At 43.1% G+C, this 25,611-nt stretch overlaps 1 protein-coding gene across 1 annotated transcript in view; it reads right to left on the bottom strand.

The window, feature by feature from the left end:
• LOC124545726 (alpha-1A adrenergic receptor-like) overlaps window positions 1–25,611 on the bottom strand; it is a 165,225-nt gene that overhangs the window by 30,345 nt on the left and 109,269 nt on the right. Inside the window, exon 3 of the mRNA XM_047124704.1 lies at window positions 16,591–16,700. Coding sequence (XP_046980660.1) covers window positions 16,591–16,700 — 110 coding nt within the window. The remainder of the gene's footprint in view (window positions 1–16,590; window positions 16,701–25,611) is intronic.

Below are 25,611 nucleotides of genomic sequence, written 5' to 3'. Positions count from 1 at the left end.
TGTTTGTATCGATAGCAAATGAAGCTGGAACACCGGACTAATGCTTCTTTCCTGACTGGTACTGCTTCTTGTTTGTTACATGTACAGCCTTCACCTAGTGTGTACAACATTTTTAATATTCACGTTTGCAAAGAAACTTACCTACGAGTTTTCTGTTAGCCCATAAACGTGTGCAATGACGAAAGAAGCAAGGCATGCTATCGTATCTTGTCCAGCAAAGTGAACGATTATTGAGATGTCAAAGAAACGAAACTGCATAGATGTATACATACACGAAGAATGGAATTGTTGTTTTATTAGTCTGACGGTGCATTAATTCCACTGTAGTTTACACATATTCTCACTTTGGCATCTTAACTATGATGTGTCATTCAGTGTGCAGCCAATGATAGCAATTTAGAAGGTAAAGAAAAGTTTTAAACATCTTCCAGCATTGTGTAATACTATAAATGTGATTATGGGAATAGTCTCAATGAGTCAAGACCACTTGAAGTGGATATTTTATTTTAACACATATGTGAGCAACATTTTAGTAATGATAGCCTAACATGTGTAAGACGTAGGCTACGTTTCCAAGTGTAGCATATTTGTTTATTTCCTCGAAACATTTGTCGCCAGTAACTCTGTCAGTTTTAACCAAACATAGCACAATTGGAATGTATATCTACTGTGATCATCTGCATGATAGTACTTTTGAATTTTATCCTGAGGTTTTGAGGTTTTCAAAGTATGTATGTTTTGTCATATACCAATATTTATTTACTTAGTTAGTTTCATATTTCATGTGTCATTTGCAGTTTCATATCAGCGGACACTCCGCTGCAGAGTGAAAATCTCATTCTAATATGTGTGATTGTCTTGGAAGTATTTCTGTCTCTCCGTGGAGTGGATCAAAAATTCTCTGCTGATGTAATGGGTGTGTCATACGCCATACGCTTCATACACCCTAACGAAAATAGTCGAGAAGTGTCAGACCTGGCGACCGCGCAGACCATGGAGTTGATCCACTTCTAACAGTCCATCGATTAGGATATACGCTCCTGTTAGTCTGTTTGGTAGTAAATATGGCACAATAATGAGCAGGAATGTTATTATTCTGAGTTTGTCGATCCGCAGTATACAGATGGTAAAAGAGATGGATACTCTGTTATACACACACCAAAACGAATCGGACACCAAAAACGAATTTGACACCAAAACGAATCGGACGCCAATCTGAATCGGACATCCAAACGAATCAGAACAAACCGTCACAGTCCTTTCTCAGACTTCGTATCTCTCCAGCACCCAAGCCATGGATTCCTTCTTGAAAGCCGCTCGGTCTTGGGCGTCTTGTCACGGGCCGCGAGGCTCCCCCCCGTCGGAGGTTCGAGTCCTCCCTCGGGCATGGGTGTGTGTGTTGTCCTTAGCGTAAGTTAGTTTAAGTAGTGCGTAACCTTAGGGACCGATGACATCCGCAGTTTGGTCCCATAAGTCCTTACCACAAATTTCCAAAATGTTCCTTCTTGAAAACTGATGTGCCTGCCATCCCACACAAAACAGCAAGTGCTGTCGGAGGTTTTTTTTTTTGGGTGGGGTGGCAGCCTTTATAAATATATACGCGTTGACGACCATTAAGAGCATCTCTCTCTCTCTCTCTCTCTCTCTCTCTCTCTCTGCCGTGCTCTTGCGGTAATCAGCGTGAGTCTGCGAGCACTGAGTATGGTGGACAGGGCACGCTACGTAAGTAGTGTGCAACAAATTGGGAATTTGGGTTGGATCGAGTGTGTCCTGGAAAGTGGAAAATCCTTACTCGAGTCCTGGTAGGGCACAAATTTTCACTTGTCGCGATTGACTTCAGTTCAGTGCCACATTGCGGACAGTGTTAGAATTTCTGTTTCATTTCATCATCTATCTGAACTGTTAAAGGTGTCTGTGTGGCGTGTGGTACTCTTCAAGACAATCAAACAATAACAACTGAAGTGATGGAATTATGAAGAAAGAGAGAGATGAGAAAGCACTTCATTTCACATATTTGAGTATCTGTTGGAGACATTTTCATGTAGAAGTAGGAAGTACTGTTACTTACTGAACGTATGGCGTTGAGTATGCTAGTATAAAATGTGAACGATTGCACATTAAAACAATTGCCCAGCAAGACGACAACGATCAGTAGTTAATTAGACGAAATGGCTATGCACTCTGCAGGGGAGTGTGTGCTGATTTTAAATTTCCTTGCAGATTTAAACTGATTGCCGGACCGAGACTGGCACCCAGAATCTTTTTAAAGGAAGCAAATAGCTTAAATTTTCCAGGAAATTTGAGCTAATGAGAAATTTGTAGGGCCCAGTCTAGTTACGGTGAGGAGAATCGGTTTCACGGTGACAGGTTGGAACTGAACCACAGGGAACCAGTGCTGAGGGCGGCAGGAGGCGCGGTTCAGTGGCTGGGGGCCGGCGCCGACGCCGCATGTGAGTCCCCGCTTTCTCCAGCCGGCCGGCGCCTTATCTTGCTCTAAATACTCACACGTACACCGAGGCCGCCCTGCGCCGCTGCATAGCCACGGCAGCCTCTGAAATATAAGACTGTAGAATGCAACGCCACCTCCGGCATTCCTCTGCTAATTGCTACCCGAGGCACTCTCACCGCTGATGAGCCGCGAAGAAGAAATCTATTTCCTCCTTACTAATAATATTCCAGGAACTATTTGCACTTTAGTCATCATTGCTGGTTATTTCAAAGCAGGATGTAGCCAAATGCTGCGCATCCAGAAAATACAAACAAACAAACGCCGTCCGAAGCACGTGGTCAGCACATTGCTCTCCCGCCGTCGTCAGTTTTCGTGACCAGTGGCGCTACTTTTCACTCAAGGAGCTCCTCAATTCGTTTCACAATGGCTGAGTGCACCCCACTTACCAACAGCATTTGGCCAGGGTCGACAGTGCTTAACTTCAGTGGTCTGACGTGAACTAGTGCTACCTCTGAGACAAAGCCGTTGGCACAGACTGACTGTTGCTCGAGACAGTTTTTAGGTTGTCTACCCGTTGCGACGATTGTAGAGTCAGCTTTTGTGAATTTAGGAACGACCTCTAATTTCAAGAAGGACCTCATCACTCCTTCAAAAACCTTTGTTGTTCAAGCGGCTTCTGGTTTAGCCCATCATCATGCAGACTGGGAGAGAATGAAATAGAAATAAAAATTAAGATGCAAAATTTTATCAGTAAAACTTATTCAGAAAAGAGGGACGTTTGCTAGCTAGCGGAGGCACATGGTTTGAGTTGTAATTGACTTCTAGTGTGCTGTCTCGGCTACGAAATACTAAGATTACATTAGATATATGTCTACCATTCATAGTATTCGCAAGGTAAGGTTTCATGTCTCTCCATGCTAGGATGCTTTCTTAATGCATTGACTGTTGCTCGAGACAGTTTTTAGGTCGTCTACCCGTTGCGACGATTGTAGAGTCAGCTTTTGTGAATTTAGGAACGACCTCTAATTTCAAGAAGGACCTCATCACTCCTTCAAAAACCTTTGTTGTTCAAGCGGTTTCTGGTTTAGCCCATCATCATGCAGACTGGGAGAGAATGAAATAGAAATAAAAATTAAGATGCAAAATTTTGTCAGTAAAACTTATTCAGAAAAGAGGGACGTTTGCTAGCTAGCGGAGGCACATGGTTTGAGTTGTAATTGACTTCTAGTGTGCTGTCTCGGCTACGAAATACTAAGATTACATTAGATGTATGTCTACCATTCATAGTATTCGAAAGGTAAGGTTTCATGTCTCTCCATGCTAGGATGCTTTCTTAATGCATTGTACCGTATTATGGTACAAACACAGAAGTATACATCATACTGCAGAATATTTTCGCTTCGTGATATATATGAATCGTGCTGGATCACTTACGTAATCAAAACGCGCACCAGAGGCACAACATGATTTCTAACTCTCATACCGATGTTTGTTTTAACGACTTCTTGATGTAATTTATTGCCAAATTTTTGAAACTGATTAATTCGGAAAAATATTTTAAAAGCTCTAAAAGTTGTTTCATTAATAACTTCCCATATTTTCATCTGGTAGAGGTTTTAACCCCCCGCCCCCCCCCCCCCCCCCATGAACCATAGACCTCGCCGTTGGTGGGGAGGCTTGCGTGCCTCAGCGACACAGATAGCCGTACCGTAGGTGCAACCACAACGGAGGGGTATCTGTTGAGAGGCCAGACAAACGTATGGTTCCTGAAGAGGGGCAGCAGCCTTTTCAGTAGTTGCAGGGGTAACAGTCTGGATGATTGACTGATCTGGCCTTGTAAAACTAACCAAAACGGCCTTGCTGTGCTGGTACTGCGAACGGCTGAAAGCAAGGGGGAAACTACGGCCGTAATTATTTCCCGAGGGCATGCAGCTGTACTGTATGGATAAATGATGATGGCGTCCTCTTGGGCAAAATATTCAGGAGGTAAAATAGTCCCCCATTCGGATCTCCGGACGGGGACTACTCAGGAGGACGTCGTTATCAGGAGAAAGAAAACTGGCGTTCTACGGATCGGAGCGTGGAATGTCAGATCCCTTAATCGGGCAGGTAGGTTAAAAAATTTAAAAAGGGAAATGGATAGGTTAAAGTTGGATACAGTGGGAATTAGTGAAGTTCGGTGGCAGGAGGAACAAGACTTTTGGTCAGGTGAATACAGGGTTATAAATACAAAATCAAATAGGGGTAATGCAGGAGTAGGTTTAATAATGAATAAAGCAATAGGAATGCGGGTAAACTACTACAAACAGCACAGTGAACGCATTGTTGTGGCCAAGATAGACACGAAGCCCCACGCCTACGACAGTAGTACAAGTCTATATGCCTAGTAGCTCTGCAGATGACGATGAAATTGAAGAAATGTATGATGACATAAAAGAAATTATTCAGATAGTGAAGGGAGACGAAAATTTAATAGTCATGGGTGACTGGAATTCGACAGTAGGAAAAGGAAGAGAAGGAAACGTAGTAGGCGAATATGGATTGGGGCTAAGAAATGAAAGAGAAAGCCGCCTGATAGAATTTTGCACAGAGCACAACTTAATCATAGCTAACACTTGGTTCAAGAATCATGAAAGAAGGTTGTATACATGGAGATACTAAAAGGTTTCAGATAGATTATATAATGGTAAGACAGAGATTTAGGAGCCAGGTTTTAAATTGTAAGACATTTCCAGGGGTACATGTGGACTCTGACCACAATTTATTGGTTATGAACTGCAGATTAAAACTGAAGAAACTGCAAAAAGGTGGGAATTTAAGGAGATGGGACCTAGATGGGACCTGGATAAACTGAAAGAGCCAGAGGTTGTACAGAGTTTCAGGGAGAGCATAAGGGAACAATTGACAAGAATGGGGGAAAGAAATACAGTAGAAGAAGAATGGGTAGCTTTGAGGGATGTAGTAGTGAAGGCAGCAGAGGGTCAAGTAGGTAAAAAAGACGAGGGCTAGTAGAAATCCTTGGGTGACAGAAGAAATATTGAATTTAATTGACGAAAGGAGAAAATATAAAAATGCAGTAAGTGGAGCAGGCAAAAAGGAATACAAACGTTTCAAAAATGAGATCGACAGGAAGTGCAAAATGGCTAAACAGGCATGGCTAGAGGACAAATGTAACGATGTAGATGCTTTTCTCACGAGAGGTGAGATAGATACTGCCTACAAGAAAATTAAAGAGATCTTTGGAGAAAGGAGAACCACTTGTATGAATATCAAGAGCTCAGATGGAAACCCAGTTCTAAGCAATGAAGGGAAAGCAGAAAGGTGGAAGAAGTATATAGAGGGTCTATACAAGGGCGATGTACTTGAGGGCAATGTTATAGAAATGGAAGAGGATGTAGATGAAGATGAAATGGGAGATATCATAATGCGTGAAGAGTTTGATAGAGCACTGAAAGACCTAAGTCGAAACAAGGCCCCGGGAGTACACAACATTCCGTTAGAACTACTGACAGCCTTAGGAGAGCCAGTCCTGACAAAACTCTACCATCTGGTGAGCAAAATGTATGAGACAGGCGAAATACCCTCAGACTTCAAGAAGAATATACACTCCTGGAAATGGAAAAAAGAACACATTGACACCGGTGTGTCAGACCCACCATACTTGCTCCGGACACTGCGAGAGGGCTGTACAAGCAATGATCACACGCACGGCACAGCGGACGCACAAGGAACCGCGGTGTTGGCCGTCGAATGGCGCTAGCTACGCAGCATTTGTGCACCGCCGCCGTCAGTGTCAGCCAGTTTGCCGTGGCATACGGAGCTCCATCGCAGTCTTTAACACTGGTAGCATGCCGCGACAGCGTGGACGTGAACCGTATGTGCAGTTGACGGACTTTGAGCGAGGGCGTATAGTGGGCATGCGGGAGGCCGGGTGGACGTACCGCCGAATTGCTCAACACGTGGGGCGTGAGGTCTCCACAGTACATCGATGTTGTCGTCAGTGGTCGGCGGAAGGTGCACGTGCCCGTCGACCTGGGACCAGACCGCAGCGACGCACGGATGCACGCCAAGACCGTAGGATCCTACGCAGTGCCGTAGGGGACCGCACCGCCACTTCCCAGCAAATTAGGGACACTGTTGCTCCTGGGGTATCGGCTAGGACCATTCGCAACCGTCTCCATGAAGCTGGGCTACGGTCCCGCACACCGTTAGGCCGTCTTCCGCTCACGCCCCAACATCGTGCAGCCCGCCTCCAGTGGTGTCGCGACAGGCGTGAATGGAGGGACGAATGGAGACGTGTCGTCTTCAGCGATGAGAGTCGCTTCTGCCTTGGTGCCAATGATGGTCGTATGCGTGTTTGGCGCCGTGCAGGTGAGCGCCACAATCAGGACTGCATACGACCGCGGCACACAGGGCCAACACCCGGCATCATGGTGTGGGGAGCGATCTCCTACACTGGCCGTACACCACTGGTGATCGTCGAGGGGACACTGAATAGTGCACGGTACATCCAAACCGTCATCGAACCCATCGTTCTACCATTCCTAGACCGGCAAGGGAACTTGCTGTTCCAACAGGACAATGCACGTCCGCATGTATCCCGTGCCACCCAACGTGCTCTAGAAGGTGTAAGTCAACTACCCTGGCCAGCAAGATCTCCGGATCTGTCCCCCATTGAGCATGTTTGGGACTGGATGAAGCGTCGTCTCACGCGGTCTGCACGTCCAGCACGAACGCTGGTCCAACTGAGGCGCCAGGTGGAAATGGCATGGCAAGCCGTTCCACAGGACTACATCCAGCATCTCTACGATCGTCTCCATGGGAGAATAGCAGCCTGCATTGCTGCGAAAGGTGGATATACACTGTACTAGTGCCGACATTGTGCATGCTCTGTTGCCTGTGTCTATGTGCCTGTGGTTCTGTCAGTGTGATCATGTGATGTATCTGACCCCAGGAATGTGTCAATAAAGTTTCCCCTTCCTGGGACAATGAATTCACGGTGTTCTTATTTCAATTTCCAGGAGTGTAATAATTCCAATTCCAAAGAAAGCAGGCGTTGACAGATGTGGAAATTACCGAACTATCAGTTTAATAAGTCACGGCTGCAAAATACTAACGCGAATTCTTTACAGACGAATGGAAAATCTGGTAGAAGCCGACCTCGGGGAAGATCAGTTTCGATTCCGTAGAAATATTGGAATACGTGAGGCAATACTGACCCTACGACTTATCTTAGAAGCTAGATTAAGAAAAGGCAAACCTACGTTTCTAGCATTTGTAGACTTGGAGAAAGCTTTTGACAATGTTGACTGGAATACTCTCTTTCAAATTCTGAAGGTGACAGGTGTAAAATACAGGGAGCGAAAGGCTATTTACAATTTGTACAGAAACCAGATGGCAGTTATAAGAGTCGAGGGACATGAAAGGGAAGCAGTGGTTGGGAAGGGAGTGAGACAGGGTTGTAGCCTCTCCCCGATGTTGTTCAGTCTGTATATTGAGCAAGCAGTAAAAGAAGCAAAAGAAAAATTCGGAGTAGGTATCAAAATCCATGGAGAGAAAATAAAAACTTTGAGGTTCGCCGATGACATTATAATTCTGTCAGAGACAGCAAAGGACTTGAAAGAGCAGTTGAACGGAATGGACAGTGTCTTGAAAGGAGGATATAAGATGAGCATCAACAAAAGCGAAACGAGGATCATGGAATGTCGAATTAAGTCGGGTGATGCTGAGTGAATTAGATTAGGAAATGAGACACTTAAAGCAGTAAAGGAGTTTTGCTATTTGGGGAGCAAAATAACTGATGGTGGTCGAAGTAGAGAGGATATAAAATGTAGACTGGCAATGGCAAGGAAAGCGTTTCTGAAGAAGAGAAAGTTGTTAACATCAAGTATAGATTTAAGTGTCAGGAAGTCGTTTCTGGAAATATTTGTATGGAGTGTAGCCATGTACGGATGTGAAACATGGACGATAAATAGTTTGGACAAGAAGAGAATAGAAGCTTTCGAAATGTGGTGCTACAGAAGAATGCTGAAGATTAGATGGATAGATCACATAAGTAATGAGGAGGTATTGAATAGAATTGGGGAGAAGAGGTGTTTGTGGCACAACTTGACTAGAAGAAGAGATCGGTCGGTAGGACATGTTCTGAGGCATCAAGGGATCATCAGTTTAGTATTGGAGGGCAGTGTGGAAGGTAAAAATCCTAGAGGGAGACCAAGAGATGAATACACTAAGCAGATTGAGAAGGATGTAGGTTGCAGTAGGTACTGGGAGATGAAGAAGCTTGCACAGGATAGAGTAGCATGGAGAGCTGCATCAAACCAGTCTCAGGACTGAAGACCACAACAACAACAGAGTTTTAAAATCCGACAGTTACTGCTAACGTAACATGTGGGAACGCTTTATTGACATAAAAATACAGGAAGTACATAGGAGTCCAATTCATCAAACCTGTTTCTTTTACAATATAGTTTGTTATTATCGTAAGATCGAATCATAAGAGCGCTATGTATGAGGCAAGAGAGGTTCTGGATAGATGCCGAAAAAACATATAACTGTTAAACATTTATTCAAGGACCTTCTTGCGCTAAGCACTGGGCGCTCATGACTCGTTCCTCTGATGTCAGCTATCTGACCTACATTGTAAAGCAATGACGCCCCTGTATCCTGCATGTACTTTTGAAAGAAGGAAGGAAGGAAATAAAGAAGGCTAGGGTTTAACGTCCCGTCGACAACGAAGTCGTTAGAGATGGAGCACAAGCTGGGATTAAGGAAGGATGGAGAAGGAAACCGGTCGAGCCTTTCAAATAAACTATCCCGGTATTTGCCTTAAGCGATTTAGGGAAATCTCGGAAAATATAAATGTGAATGGCCGGACGGGGATTTGAACCGTCATCCACCCAAACGTGAGTCTAGCGTGCTAAACACTCAGCCGCCTCACTCTGTGCATGTGCTTTTCACGCCAACTACGAGTCCTCACAAATAATGATCATATAATTTTCGACTTGGTGATGATTTAAGATCTAAACTAGTCGAAAATAAAGAAACAATATATTATGGTGGTGGTGGCGTCTTTCTTGAATAATCTAACAGCTTTGGAACACTGATAGCAGAAATAAAGCTAATCAAATGCTTTTTTTTATTTTATCCGTTTCCGTGATCAGGGGGTATGCTCGAAATAGTACGAAAAATAGTTTTTAAAGTAGCTGAGAAGTATGTTCCTTGAAACAAGACGTCTTTCCCGACACCATGCAAACATATAAAGAAGCATACGTACAACCCTAGCCGTACTATGAAGGAAAATATACACGTTTCAGTCGATATTTACGCACATGCTGACTGCGCTTAAGAAAAGGGCAGAGCTGGAGGTTCACTTTGAACTTATTACCCAGAATTATATAAAACAGGCATGGAAAATGTATTTCCTCGTTGGAATCAACAACACAGGAATACCATGAAACAGAATGAGTGTTTTACGGTTGTCAGAAAGAAAACAGAGAAAGATCATGTATTCGTCGATAGAACTGCTACATACACCAGCACAGCATGCAAAATTCACAAATGTAGACCACGAATCTGGAGCAGCTCAATGACTTCCGGACAGTCAAAACCTTTATAAACTGAAGGGCCAAAGAAACTGGTACACCTGCCTAATATCATGTAGGGCCCTAGCGAGCACGCAGAAGTGCCGCAACACGACGTGGCATGGACTCGACTAATGTCTGAAGTAGTGCTGGAGGGAACTGACACCATGAATCCTGCACGGCTGTCCATTAATCCGGAAGAGTACAAGGGGGCGGAGATCTCTTCTGAACAGCAAGTTTGAAGGCCTCTCAGATATGCTCAATAATGTGGATTTCTGGGGCGTCTGGTGACCAGCGGAAGTGTTTAAGGGAACCACACTGTCGTTCAGGTAAAAAAAAATCGATTTTCGGTTTTCATCTTATTTTGATAGATTAAGATTTTATTTAAGTATTCTGAAAAGGTTTCTGCCGAAAAAAATTTTTTCGAGCAATTAAAGAGCATATTCCTACTACATGTGTTTATATGCCACGCCCACTTTTCAGTCACCCACTTTTCTGCATACATTTTAGATCTTTATATCCCCTTCATTGCATGTTAAGGATTTTTTTTTTACTCCCGAGTGTGTTGGCTATCCTTGGAATGCAACGGTCGGTATTCTTTTGTTTCTGCTGTTTGTAAACAACACGCTTTGAAACACGCCGTTAGTTTTGTTCAAGTGTGATTGCGAGTAGTTCTTATAGAAAACTTGCAGTTATACTATGGGCAGGCAATTACGAGAAACGAAGAAAATCTGGAGGCAATGAAGAGAGATGTTTGGGCCATATTCTTCCATAAGTCCTCTATTGATGATAAGCCATGTCTTGGATTGTGTCCATCAGGAGAAAATTCGTGGTGCAAATACAATAGGGCTCAGGTAACTGGATAATCTTATTCTCAACATCATTCTCTTCCTGCTGCTGTTATTACAGCAATTAAACCTATTTTCAGAGACTTGGCTCATCCTGACCTTCTAAGGAAATGTCTGCATAGGCAGACACAGAATCCAAATGAATGTTTCAACAGCATAAACTGGAACCGCCTTCCTAAAACTGTATTTGTAGGCACGCATACAATGAAACTAGGAGTTCATGATGCTGTTATTACATTCAATTGTGGTAAGATTGGAAAGTGTTGGGTACTTAAAAAGCTGGGAATTAATTCTGGTGAAAATATGATCACTTGGCTGCAACATTGCGATAAAATGAGGATAGCCAATACAGACAGGTCTGCATCTAATATGGCCAAGAAAGCAAGACAAACATCCAGGAAGGTGAAAAAGAAGCTGGAAGACCTGCTATAGGCCAAAGAAGGGGCATCATATGCAGCGGGACAGTTTTAATTAACTGTAAGTAACAAATTTCAAAAGTTTTTTCTTTAAAGTCAATTTCCTGCAAACTAAAATCTTCAGTACCGCTACAGATGCCTCATTATATCAGAAAGTATCATAGATAAATGAATGAAATTTTCGGAGACACTGCATAACATAAAAATCCACCTCTGGTACTACATTCATTAATATCCCCCATTAGGAAGTTCACAAAAAAATATTTTCTGCAGAAAAATCTTAATATTTTTTGTTAATAAATTTAGAAAAGTATTTCTTAAAAACGATAAAATGGATGAAGCAGATTTTAGTATAGTTGACTCTATTAGCATCACGTAACATACAGTAAAAATATTAAGGTCTTGCATCAAATAGGTTTTTCAGAAATGGGTCAAATACATTCCTAAACTAACATGAGTTAGATAGGCAGAAGAGTGTTCCTGGAACCACTCTCTAGCAATTCTGGACGTGGTTGTCGCATTGTTCAACTGAAATTGCCCAAGTCTGTCGGCATGCAGAATGGATGCAGGTGATCATGCAGGTTGCTTACGTACGTTTCACCTGTTAGAGTCGTATCTAGATGTATCTGGGGTCCCATATCACTCCGACTCCAAACGTCCCACAACATTACAGAGCTCCACGAACTTCAAAAGTCCCCTGATGATATGCAGAGTTCATGGATACATGAGGTTGTCTCCATACCGCTACACGTCCGTCCGCTCGCTAGAATTTGAAACGAGACTCGTCCTACCAGGCAACATTAACAGCCCAATGTCGGTGTCGACGGGCCCAGGTGAAGCGTAAAGCTTTGTGTCATGCACTCATCAAAGGTACACTTATTGATGGCCCAGCATTGAAATGTGCAGTAATCTGCGGAAGGGTTGCGCTTCTGTCACGCTGAACGATTCTCTTCAGTTGTCGTTGGTCCTTGGTCCTGTTCTTCCAGGATCTTTTACCGGCCGCAGCAATGTCAGAGATTTGATGTTTTACCGGATTCCTGATATTCACGGTACACGCGTGAAATGCTCGTAAGGGAAAATCCCCACTTCATCGCTACCTCGGAGAGGCTGTATCCCATTGCCGTGCGCCGACAAAACAGCACTCACTTAAATCTTGATAACCTGTCAGTGCAGCTGCAGTAACCGATACAGCTACTGCGGCAGACACTTGTGCCGACAGCAGCACCGTATTCTGCCTGTTCACATATCTCTGTATTGGAATACACATTCCTATACCAGTTTCTTTGGCGCTTCAGTGTAAATGTTAGTGTAACAGGCGACAACACGTCTGCAGGCCGGCCCAGCCGTTTTAAAAGCTTCCTCTCGACTCGAAAGCAATGAAGGTTATCGGGGAAAAGGGAGACGGGGCATAGTTGGCGGTGGTGCTGAAGTCCGCATTTAATCAGCAAAGGCGCTGCCTGGTGGACACGAGCCCTGACGTGGAGTAGCCGTCGGAACTGTCATAGTGGTGGTGTATTGTTGTTTACTCTCCATGAAATGTAGCTTTGGTTTAGATATTCAATAACATTCTTTTAAATCTCTACTGATTTAAGAAATTCTGAGATTCTTGGACCAAAGCTATTCTCTCTAACGTCACCCTAGAAATGCCTCAGAACAATTCCTCTACCTCTATTTCTGTTGTTCCCTGCTCCAGATCCAATTAGCTTCTATTTAAGAGTCTTCTATTATCTGGTAATTTCGAAGTTTGCTGAGTTTGAAAGAAACGAAAAAGATCATTCGAGCGATATACGTAACTTAAATGTAAAGGACACAATTCGATTCACTTGACCAAGATGTTGATATGTTGAACTTCATTTAAGGCAGAAATGTTTCAAACGTTATTGTCTGCGTAATTCAATGCTATTTCATCTTACTATACCACCTGCTGGGCGATGCTTTGTGTACTAGCAGGTAAGGTTATTAAATGTATCAAAGCTCCCCGAAATACAAGTAACAGACTAATCACGTTCTACAATATTTTCCAGGTTTCTGCTACCATTAAGGCATTCTGCACACGATATGTAAGACGCATGAAAACTTTCACATCTCATAGTACACAACTGAAAACCTTTGTTTTGATGTACGGGTCGGAGTCGTGGACGTTGCGGAAGCATGTCGAAACGCATACACAGGCACTGAAATGAAATTTATCAGAGGCACGAAAGATTGCAGTGAGAGGCATCACATAGGAATGGAGACGTCAGAGCTGAGTTGAGAATTTGCTCAGCTAACGAGTTAACAATATAAACAAAGTGAAATGGTTGAAATATATCGATTAGATGCCAGAATGAAGACTCAAAACACAAGTACTGACACGTAAACAACAAGGCCATAGCTCGACTGAGGTTGGAACAGGCGAGGGGCTTACTCCTTAAAGTGAACAAGAAGGAGAAAATGAAGAATTTTTAAGAGGGAAAAATAGCAAGGCACCTGGAAACGTGGTTGGATTTGAAACAAAACGATTGAATGCTGCTCAGTCTTCCACGTGTGACATTGATACCTCGGTCAGCATTGTGTTCTGGTGATTAGTTCGAGAAAGGTACAATGATTTCTCATCCTTGGAGGACGCCTTAGAGCTCCGGTCTTTTATGATGCATGATAGATATCTGAAACACGCTTAGAGTCCGAAGTGTCGTCATCAGAGAGGTCTACAGCAGTGGAGAACCAGTTCGAGAAGAGATGTTGTTCATGTTATTCATTCAAGCTTAGCGGTTTGCATTAGTTGTTAAAGAGAGGTAACAGCACTTTGTGACCACCCTACAGAGTAGGTCTTTTGGATAGCTTCATTTTGGTACATATTTACTAGTTTATATAAGTCATTCTTCCATTTATACAGATCACGGTCAGTTTCTCGAAGCAAAACGAGGTTTGCACACTGTTAACATTCAGCGCTAAACACAAAGAATGTTAATTCAGTTTTACACTGAAGCGCGACAGAAACTATTATAGGCATGCGTATTCAAATACAGATATATGTAAACAGGGCGAATACAGCGTTGCGGTCGGCAACGCCTATATAAGACAAGTGTCTGTCGCAGTTGTTAGGTAGGTTACTGCTGCTAAAATGACAGGTTATCAAGATTTAAGTGACTTCGAAGTGGTGTTTAGTCGGCGCAAGAGCGATGGGGTACAACATCTCCATCGGGCGCAGTGGCCGAGCGGCTCTATGCGCTACAGTCTGGAACCGCGCGACCGCTACGGTTGCAGGTTCTAATCCTGCCTCGAGCATGGATGTGTGTGATGTCCTTAGGTTAGTTAGGTTTAAGTAGTTCTAAGTTTTAGGGGACTGATGACCTCAGAAGTTAAGTCCCATAGTGCTCAGAGCCATTTGAACCATACAGCATCTCCGACGTAGCGATGAAGTGGGGATTTTTCCACACGACCATTTCACGAGTGTACCATGAATATCAGGAATCCGGTAAAACATCAAATCTCCGACATTGCTGCGGCCGGAAAAAGATCCTGTAAGCACGGGACCAACGACGACTGAAGAGAATCGTTCAACGTGACAGAAGTATAATCCTTCCGCAAATTCTTGCAGATTTAAATGCTGAGTCATCAAGAAGTTCTAGCGTGCAACCCATGCAAAGAAACGTGACCAATATGGACTTTCAGAGCTGAAGGCCCCCTAATGTACCCTTGATGACTGCACGACTCAAAGCTTTACGCCTCGCCTGGGTCTGTCAACACCGACAATGGACTGATGACGACTGGAAACATGTTGCCTGGTCGGACGAGTCTCGTTTCAAATTCTATCGAGCGGCTGAACGTGTACGGCTACGGGAACAACCTCATGAATCCATGGACTCAGGATATCAGCAGGAGACTGTTCAATCTGGTGAAGGTTCTGTAATGGTGTGGTGCGTGTGCAGTTGGTGTGATATGGGACCCGTGACACGTGTAGATACGACACTGATAGGTGACACGTACATATGCATCCTGTTTGATCATCTCCATCCATTAATGTCCATTGTGCATTCCGACGGACTTGGGCAATTGCAGCAGGACAATGCGACACTCTACACGTCTAGATTTGCTAAAGAATGTTTCCAGGAACACTCCTCTGAGTTTAAACACTTCCTGTTAAACTGATATTACAAGTTCTTAGCGGTGCCTGGCGGAATTTCTATGTGAGAGGCAAACGTAAAAGCTAAATTTCTTCTCCCTCAAATTAAAGTGCCTTTCCTGATTTTTCTTTGGTTTCTTTTAAAGCTTACTCAATGTACAGACTGAATGAAATGGGGAATAATCTGCAACTCTTCTGCCTTCTTAACTCCTGCCTCGTTTCCATGTCCTTAGGCTGTAATAAGCGCAGTCTCTATTTTGTACGAGTTCTACGAGGGCGGTGCTGTAGAGTAACGCCTCAGAATTTTTATGTGAAAACTGTTAAAGCTTTTTTAGAAAATAAAACAAACGTTATTAATATTCTACATTTTTACCCTTCAAGTCTACATATTTACATCTAAACATAGCTACCCTAGCGGCAAACACTTTTCACTCAACGACCAATTTGTTGATGCCGTCACTGTCTAATGTTACACTCTGGTAACGGAGCCTCAACCTCACCTCTGCTTGCATCACTTCATCACAATCAAAGCGTAATTTTCGAAAGTGTTATTTAAGTTTTGGAAACAGATGCAAATCGAATTGTCGCAGAAGTCGCAGAGCTCGTGTGTGGTATGGCGTTGCCATGCTGAAGGAGAAAGTGCTTCACGTGTGGACTAACTGTTCAAATTCCAAAGGCGATTAGAACACGGTGCTTCTCACAAACCGACTTACTTACGTTGCGCACCATGTTACACGCTAAAATTCTGAACCCTTTAGTGGCAGAGGACTGCAAATATGTAGATACGAAGACTGAAGAAACAAAATGTTAATAACGCTCATTTTGCTCGTTTTATTTAAAAAGCTTTCAGGATTTTCACGTAAAAATTCGGAAGCACTACTTTTCAGCACGCACTGGTTGATAGCTTATTGCTCACCTCACTTCATCACTCTTACCTTCATCATGTTAAAAAGTGTGTTTCCGGATACACCGTCAAAACTGTCTCTTTACGTATGTATATTTATAAATTAAAGTAACCCACAGTAGTATCGGTTTGTATGTTCAAGATTAATCTCAGGAGTTATGATACAGTGGTAGACTGATTCACAAGGAAGGTTTGTGTATATAATTTATAAAAAAATGTGTATAAATTTTCTAGATTATGATGAATCAGTTAGCTTGATGCTCTGAAAACGATGCCATTGCTTGCTATCCGGCAGGAAGATGCAGAACTCCTCTCCACCTGACTGCAGCGACAGGCTGGCTCCAACTACCACTATCTGGAGGCCGGAGCGAGATACTGCCGAGTTTCTGAACGACCTGTAAAAGCAAGGTATACAGTAAAGTGACAAAAGCTATGGGGCAGTGATACGCACATCTACAGATGACGGTAGCATCGCGTACGTAAGTTATAACAGGGCAGTGCGTTGGCCTAGCTGTCATTTGTTCTCAGGTATCCCACGTGAAGAGGTTTCCGACGTGATTGTGGCCACGTGACGGGAATTAACAGACCTTGAATACGGGATGATAGTTGAAGCCAGATGCATGGTCCCATTTCGAAAATCGTTGGGGAATTCAATATTCTGCGATCAACAGTGTCAAGATTGTGCCGAGAGTACTAAGATTCAGGCATTACCTCTCATCACAGACGGCCTTCACTTACCGACCGAGAGCAGCGGCATTTGGATAGAATTATCATTGCTAACAGACAATCAACAATGCGTGAAATAATCACAGAAAACATGTGGGACGTACGGCGAATGTATCGTTTAGGATAGTGCACCGAAATTTGTTGTTAATGGACTGTGGCAGCAGGCGACTGACCCAAATGTCTTTGATAACAACACTGCATCGCCTGCAGCGCCTCTCCTGGGTTCATGACCATATAGGTTGGACACTAGACAATTGGGAAACTGCGACTGGTCAGATGAGTCCCGCTTTCAGTTGGTAAGAGTTGATGAGAGGGTTCGAGTGTGGAACAGATCCCACGAAGCCATGGGGCGAAGTTGTCAACAAGGTACTGGACAAGCTGGTGTTGCTTCCACAATGGTGTGTGCCATGTTTACATGGAATGGTCCTCTGGTCTAACAGAACCGAGCATTGACTAAATGATTATGTTCAACTACTTCGAGACCATTGCAACCCTTCATTCGCTTCAAGTTCCCAATCAACGAGGAAATTTATATGGATTACAATGCTTCATGCCCACAATTGTTCGGGATTGATCTGAAGAACGTTCTTGACATTAGAGCTCGTGACATTAAGTCCCATTCATCTACATCTACATACATAGTCCGCAATCCACCATACGGTGCGTGGTGGAGGGTACCTCGTACCACAACTAGCATCTTCTCTCCCTGTTCCACTCCCAAACAGAACGAGGGAAAAATGACTGCCTATATGACTCTGTACGAGCCCTAATCCATCTTATCTTATTTTTGTGGTCTTGAGCGAAATGTAAGTTGGCGGCAGTGAAATTGTACTGCAGTCAGCCTCAAATGCTTGTTCTCTAAATTTCCTCAGTAGCGATTCACGAAAAGAACGCCTCCTTTCCTCTAGAGACTCCCACCCGAGTTCCTGAAGCATTTCCGAAACATTCGCCTGACGATCAAACTTACCAGTAACAAATCTAGCAACCAGCCTCTGAATTGCTTCTATGTCCTCCCTCAATCCGACCTGATAGGGATCCCAGACACTCGAGCAGTACTCAAGACTAGGTCGTATTAGTGTTTTATAAGTGGTCTCCTTTACAGATGAACCACATCTTCCCAAAATTCTACCAATGAACCGAAGACGACTATCCGCCTTCCCCAAAATTGCCATTACGTGCTTGTCCCACTTCATATCGCTCTGCAATGTTACGCCCAAATATTTAATCGACTTGACTGTGTCAAGCGCTACACTGCTAATGGAGTATTCAAACATTACAGGATTATTTTTCCTATTCATCTGCATTAATTTACATGTATCTATATTTAGAGTTAGCTGTCATTCTTTACACCAATCACAAATCCTTTCCAAGTCATCTTGTATCCTCCTACAGTCACTCAACGACGACACCTTCCCGTACACCACAGCATCATCACCAAACAGCCGCACATTGCTATCCACCCTACCCAAAAGATCATTTATGTAGATAGAAAACAACAGCGGACCTACCACACTTCTCTGGGACACTCCAGATGATACCCTCACCTCCGATGAACACTCACCATCGAGGACAACGTACTGGGTTCTATTACTTAAGAAGTCTTCGAGCCACACACATACTTGGGAACCAATCCCATATGCTCGTACCTTAGTTAGGAGTCTGCAGTGGGGCATTGAACATCTATGGAACGTAATCGAGAGGTCAGTTCGTGCACAAACATCTGTACCGACAACAATTCCAGACAGATGACTCAATATTTTTGCAGGAGACATCCAGTGACCTGTTGAGTCCATTCCACGACGGGAAAATGAGATCCGAAGCAATACTGAGAGGTATAGCATGACTTTTGTCACCTTAGTGTAAACGACATTCGAGTGGCTATAGCCTATGCCCAATTGGCGGTGCTGTCTGGCGGACCAAGTGGCGTGGTCGCTCGCATCATTGCCACTATACGTCGGTCGAAAATGCCAGTTAAACATGCAACACATAGCATTCATGTTTCCCGAGAACTCTCTGGGATGTTGTAAGTATTAATATGAGTAGTCAGGTACTAATTTCAGAAGCACTTCTGCACGGACTCTGTTGGGAGTGGTTCACGTGCCGACGTGAACGACTGCAGTGCACCACGGCGGCGCCGGCTCGCTCAAAGCAATCGGCCTGGGTGCGGCATTAGGCACGCCCCGGCGGTCCCGAACCGATCGCATGCGCGCCACTAATTAAATCGGCTGACAATGCAGGAGGAGGCGGCGGGCCGCTCAGTGATGAACGGCCGCCCGACCGGCCATTCATTCCGCTCTGGGCGCCGCTGCCTGTGTTGCTCCTAAGCGAGGGTCGCCAGCCTCTTTTTGGGAGGGACGACCACCCACAAGGCTCCAGCAGCGACCACCAATCGTTTCCTGATAAGGAACTCTTAATCTTCTAAAATTACTACAAGAAGCTGAGTGGCGCACTGGATATGGGAAAAACAGATCGGTGGCCAACGCCCTCGGAGCCCAGATACTCCAAGGGCTTCATTTAGAGTTACTTATCTTTGAAGTCAGCTTCATTTCATACTCAAGAGGTGAACACGGCAAGTGCCACAAGTCGGTTTCCCAGAAAATCTAATCACTAGAAGAGGGACAAAATGAGCGAACAAGTGTCTCGGCTTAGCTGTGTATACTTGACCGTCAGGCGAATGTTACGGAAATGCTTCAGAAAACGACAGTCAGAGTTTTCAAGATATTTATGTGCCTTCTAGCGAGTACATATTTCATCTGAAGTGGTGGCACAGTGGATAGCACCGCGGCTTCACACTTATGAGGCCAGTGTTCGAAACCCGATTGTTATACTTCCGTTTTTCGTTTATCTAACTGTATCTGTAGAAGACTAATAACCAATGTTTTCCCATGTATATTGAAATAACGTTGCCCTTAATAGTTTACTGACTATAAGTACGGTGAATAAATTCAAGAAAAACACCAGTAAATGAATGACAATATTATTTGAAGTTGTTTTCTGTAGAATTCTTTATTGTACCTTGATTCATAACTACTTGCAAGCGCCAGTTTACGGTAAAGTGATCCTCTATGCGTGGTTTCCCACTTAATTATTGCCCACACATGAAGTGGCCGTGCGGTTCTGGACGTTACAGTCTGGAGCCGAGCGACCGCTACCGTCGCAGGTTCGAATCCTGCCTCGGGCATGGATGTGTGTGATGTCCTTAGGTTAGTTAGGTTTAATTAGTTCTAAGTTCTAGGCGACTGATGACCTCAGAAGTTAAGTCGCATAGTGCTCAGAGCCATTTTTTTGAAATCTTCATCAAAATTAGTGAACGAAATACAAGAATTTGAAGATTTAAAAAGTTTGTAACCCCTGAAAATATCATACACACCTGTTCCCATTGTGGAACCCAACTCACAAGGTGTGAGGTCTGCAGACGTAGGAGTCACCGGCGACAAAGTTCATCTCCTGCTTTTCCCAGGTCTCCACACCTCACACCTTGTGACTTTTGTCTGTGGGGTTACGTTATGTGAAAGACCGCGTTTTTAAATCTCCTTTCCCCCTGTGGAATTCTGTATTGTACCTTGATTCATAACTACTTGCAAGCGCCGGTTTACGGGTAAGTGATCCTCTATGCGTGGTTTCCCACTTAATTATTGCCCACACATGAAGTGGCTGTGCGATTCTGGGGGCTATGCCTCACACCCTTGAAAGACTGCGACATCGCATTGTTGAAGCTGTGAATTCGGTAACGAGAGACCAGCTGCTTCGTGTTGTCAGGAAATGAGCCACCGTTCTGATATTTGTCATGTAATACATGTTACTTACATTCAGTTCATAAAAATTTGAACTTTCCTCTTTCGAGGAAAGTTGGAATTGTGCTTGTATTTTTTGTAGTATGGAGACAATAAACGTTTGAAATCTGTTCCTCCTTTTTGAATATCCCTCTATAAGAGGCAGAAAAATCTATTGAAACCGTATTCCAACTATTTACTATACTTTTTTTATAAACAAGATTTTTCATTTTGTTATCCGGGGTATATATGTACAAATTTTTTCGAATTTCCTACTCGAGAGCAAGCTACGTATAGTTGGCCGTTAGAGTAGCAGGAGTCTTTGAAGCTGATGCCGCAATATTTTAAAGTTTGTCCATGCGATTTGTTAACTGTTAAACTGTTGGTAATTTGATTGGAAAGTGCAGTCTTGTAAGTTGGAATGGTAGTTCAGTAGACATCAGTGGTATTCGGTGGATAAATAGCGAGTTCCCTTTGTACTTTCCAGTCATAAATTCGGCTTTGATGATGTTATTCGATATCTGTTTGATCACCAACATTACATAGTTTTGGTGAGTTGAGATTTCTGAGTAGTATGATAGTCGATCCAGTTTTAAGTTGAAGGCAGTGCAATAGCATTCCTGGTGCAGTACTTGAAAAGAGTTTGTAAATGTTGTATGGAAAATCACTCTTTCTTCAACGTCTATCCTCGTGTCGATCGATTTGTATATTCACTTTTCGCAGAGAATTTTCTTTTGAATGTTAAAGCTGATATTGTCGACAATATTATTTTTAATTGCCAAAATTGCCCTTTCAAATAGCCATTTCGGATTGGTATAGTTCTGAACAACGTTTGGATAAACTTGGTCGATGAGTTCATTTTCAGCCGTAGCTATGTTCCAGAAATCTCTGTTGAGTTTAACGAGGCCGGTCGTCTGGTCAGTAGGATATTTGCCTTCGCCTAATTGTGGAACTTGTTGAGCAAAATGTGCTGTTGTTTCGTCTTTCGATAGTTTAGCTCTCATATTTATTGTTAGTCGCAGTATTTGTATGTGTGGCCAGATATGTGATTTTTTTTAAGCATGCACTGATCTCGCCTGCTTGTGTTGACTTGGAGATAACTGGAAATGTTTGTCGATAATCTCCTGGGATTTTGAGTAGAACTCCTCCCATCACTTCAGAGTTTCCTCGCAAGTCTTGTAATGTTATGTGCATGCCTTCGAGTGATTTTTATGTGCCATTGTGTCTTCGCCCCAGAAGATAATTAAGATAATTTTAGTTTGCTTTAGAAATTCATCACGTCCAGATGCTCTTGAGATTTTTACGTACCGGGCATTATTCTTCGGCCATGTATACTAGAAGGTATCAGATAGATTATATAATGGTAAGACAAAGATTTAGGAACAAGGTTTTAAATTATAAGACATTTCCAGGTGCAGATGTGGACTCTGACCACAATCTGTTGGTTATGAACTGTAGATTAAAACTGAAGAAACTGCAAAAAGGTGGGGATTTAAGGAGATGGGACCTGGATAAACTGACAGAACCAGAGGTTGTACAGAATTTCAGGGAGAGCGTAAGGGAATGGGGGAAAGAAATACAGTAGAAGAAGAATGGGTAGCTTTGAGGGATTAGGTAGTGAATTCAGCAGAGGATCAAGTAGGTAAAAAGACGAGGGCTAGTAGAAATTCTTGGGTAACAGAAGAAATATTGAACTTAATTGATGAGAAAATATAAAAATGCAGTAAATGAAGCAGGCAAAAAGGAATACAAACGTCTCAAAAATGAGATCAACAGGAAGTGCAAAATGGCTAAGCAGGCATGGCTAGAGGACATATGTAAGGATCTAGAGGCTTTTCTCACTAGGGGCAAGATAGATACTGCCTACAGGAAAACTAAAGCGACCTTTGGAGAAAAGAGAACCACTTGTATGAATATCAAGAGCTCAGATGGAAACCCAGTTCCAAGCAAAGAAGGGAAAGCAGAATGGTGGAAGGAGTATATAGAGGGTCTATACAAGGGCGATGTACTTGAGGACAATATTATGGAAATGAAAGAGGATGTAGATGAAGATGAAATAGGAATACGATACTGCGTGAAGAGTTTGACAGAGCACTGAAAGACCTGAGTCGAAACAAGGCCCCGGAAGTATACCACATTCCATTAGAACTACTGTCGGCCTTGGGAGAGCCAGTCCTGACAAAACTCTACCATCTGGTGAGCAAGATGCATGAGACAGACGAAATACCCTCAAACTTCAATAAGAATATAATAATTCCAATCCCAAAGAAAGCAGGCAATACTGACCCTACGACTTATCTTAGAAGAAAGATTAAGGAAAGGCAAACCTACGTTTCTAGCATTTGTAAACTTAGAGAAAGCTTTTGACAATGTTGACTGGAATACTCTCTTTCAAATTCTGAACGTGGCAGGGGGTAAAATACAGGGAGCGAAAGGCTATTTATAATTTGTACAGAAACCAGATGGCAGTTATAAGAGTCGAGGGACACGAAAGGGAAGCAGTGGTTGGGAAGGGAGTGAGACAGGGTTGTAGCCTCTCCCCGGTGTTATTCAATCTGTATATTGAGGAAGCAGTGAAGGAAACAAAAGAAAAATTCGGAGTAGGTATTAAAATCCGTGGAGAAGAAATAAAAACTTTGAGGTTCGCCGATGACATTGTAATTCTGTCAGAGACAGCAAAGGACTTGTAAGAGCAGTTGAACGGAATGGACAGTGTCTTGAAAGGAGGATATAAGACGAATATCAACAAAAGCAAAACGATGATAATGGAATGTGATCGAATTAAGTCGTGTGATGCTGAGGGAATTAGATTAGGAAATGAGGCACTTAAAGTAGTAAAGGAGTTTTGCTATTTGCGGAGCATAATAATTGATGATGGTCGACGTAGAGAGGATATAAAATGTAGACTGGCAATGGCAAGGAAAACGTTTCTGAAGAAGAGACCATGTATGGAAGTGAAACACGGACGATAAGTAGTTTGGACAAGAAGAGAATAGAAGCTTTCGAAATGTGGTGCTACAGAAGAATGCTGAAGATTAGATGGGTAGATCACATAATTAATGAGGAGGTATTGAATAGAATTGGGGAAAAGAGGAGTTTGTGGCACAACTTGACAAGAAGAAGGGACCGGTACGAAGAACGTGTTCTGAGGCATCAAGGGATCACAAAATTAGCCATGGAGGGCAGCGTGGAGGGTAAAAATCGTGGAGGGAGACCAAGAGATGAATACACTAAACAGATTCAGAAGGATGTAGTTTGCAGTATATACTGGGAGATGAAGAAGCTTGCACAGGATAGAGTATCATGGAGAGCTGCATCAAACCAGTCTCAGGACTGAATACCACAAGAACAACATATTCAACGGTAGTTGTAGGGCGGCATGGGAAGTTCGTTCCAATGGATGCAACGCCGGATGATGCTAGTGCAAGCCCGATGTGTTGTTCAGTACGTATTTCCGCCAGCAATAGATTTATTAGAAACGTTTTTCCGGTCCCGACTGATGCATCCAAGTAAATAATTCAGTCGGTGTTGTTGTCGATCCGTTCCATGATGACGTCATTGAGGAGTGGTTTATTGTGAGCAAATGTAATGAAGTAGTTCGTTGATGTCGTAGCCTTTTTCCTTTGTAATTTTGAAATGTAGCACACTGATGGCAACTCTTCGTGTTGCTTGCATCCCGAGTTGTACTAAGGTCTTGTTGCTTATTGCTAAATAATTATCTCATAGACGAATTAATGTCTCATTGAAGATATCGTCGTTTAATTCGAAGGTCAGTTAGGATGAACTTGTCGGATTTGGCACAGTATTTCATCACTCATATTTTCTTTGAAGCAGTCCCATAGCTTTTTTTTAGATTCGGTGGGTTACAAGTCCTTAGAATTACGGCTAATAAGTCTTTCATTTGTTCAGCTGAGGCTGTGAGGGAGGCTTCTTGTAGCGTTAATTCCCAGTGGTTGTCGTTTTCCAATGGTCCTTAACGTTAGCATGGTTCTCTGTACGTCTGGCATAGGTGACCGTCAACAGTCTTGAGATCTGTGAAACTTTTGGGCCCTGTATTTCGTGTAGTAAATCCGGAGATAGAAACATTCGGCGTTGTTCTGATATACACTGTGTATTCGGTGTAGTACAACAGTTTGGATGTATGATCCTGTACTGGAATTCCTTTTTCTCGTCGTTCAAAAATTTTTCTTGTTGTGTTCCTGTATAATAGATCGGGACGTCGATCTACATTAATGTTTCCGCGAACGGATCCGTTTGGCACGGTTGGTAAATAGCTCTTAACATTGTCTTCTGAGGTGTTTCGCTCGCATTTTTCCTGGCGGTGTCTTTTGTGAAGTAAACTGTCTGCTTATTTTTCAATTGTACTGCTACAATTCCAATTGGTTCGCGTTTGTGTATGGGAAAACTGAAAATTCGCCACGCTGCTTCGTTACTGTTGATGTATCATTCTATTTGGTACATGAGGATCTCGTCGTTTGTTTTGTTGTTCGCTGTCTTTGGCTACTTGAAAAAATGCCATTTCGCTGCGTTTGTTCACATTCTTACATTTGACGGATTTCACTGAATTGCAATTCTACGTTTATGTGTACTTGGAACGTTTCGGAAAGTAGTGTGTTATGTGGTACTATCCATTGATTACATATTTTCATCTTGGTCGCTGCCTTGTATTCGTATTTTTGCTGTGAAGTCACAGCTCCTGTAATTGAGACAGCCGTCAGCTCCGGTTTGTGTGTCGTCAAAATATGGTTTTGGGTAATTTTTTTGGACATTTTTCATCACTGATAAATGGCGAATTGGGGTTTAATGG

The sequence above is a fragment of the Schistocerca americana genome, chromosome 1, assembly GCF_021461395.2.
Source record: "Schistocerca americana isolate TAMUIC-IGC-003095 chromosome 1, iqSchAmer2.1, whole genome shotgun sequence".
In the NCBI taxonomy this organism is placed as follows: domain Eukaryota; kingdom Metazoa; phylum Arthropoda; class Insecta; order Orthoptera; family Acrididae; genus Schistocerca; species Schistocerca americana.
Note: the sequence above shows the minus strand (reverse complement) of the source record. Positions and strands in the feature narration are given on the sequence as shown.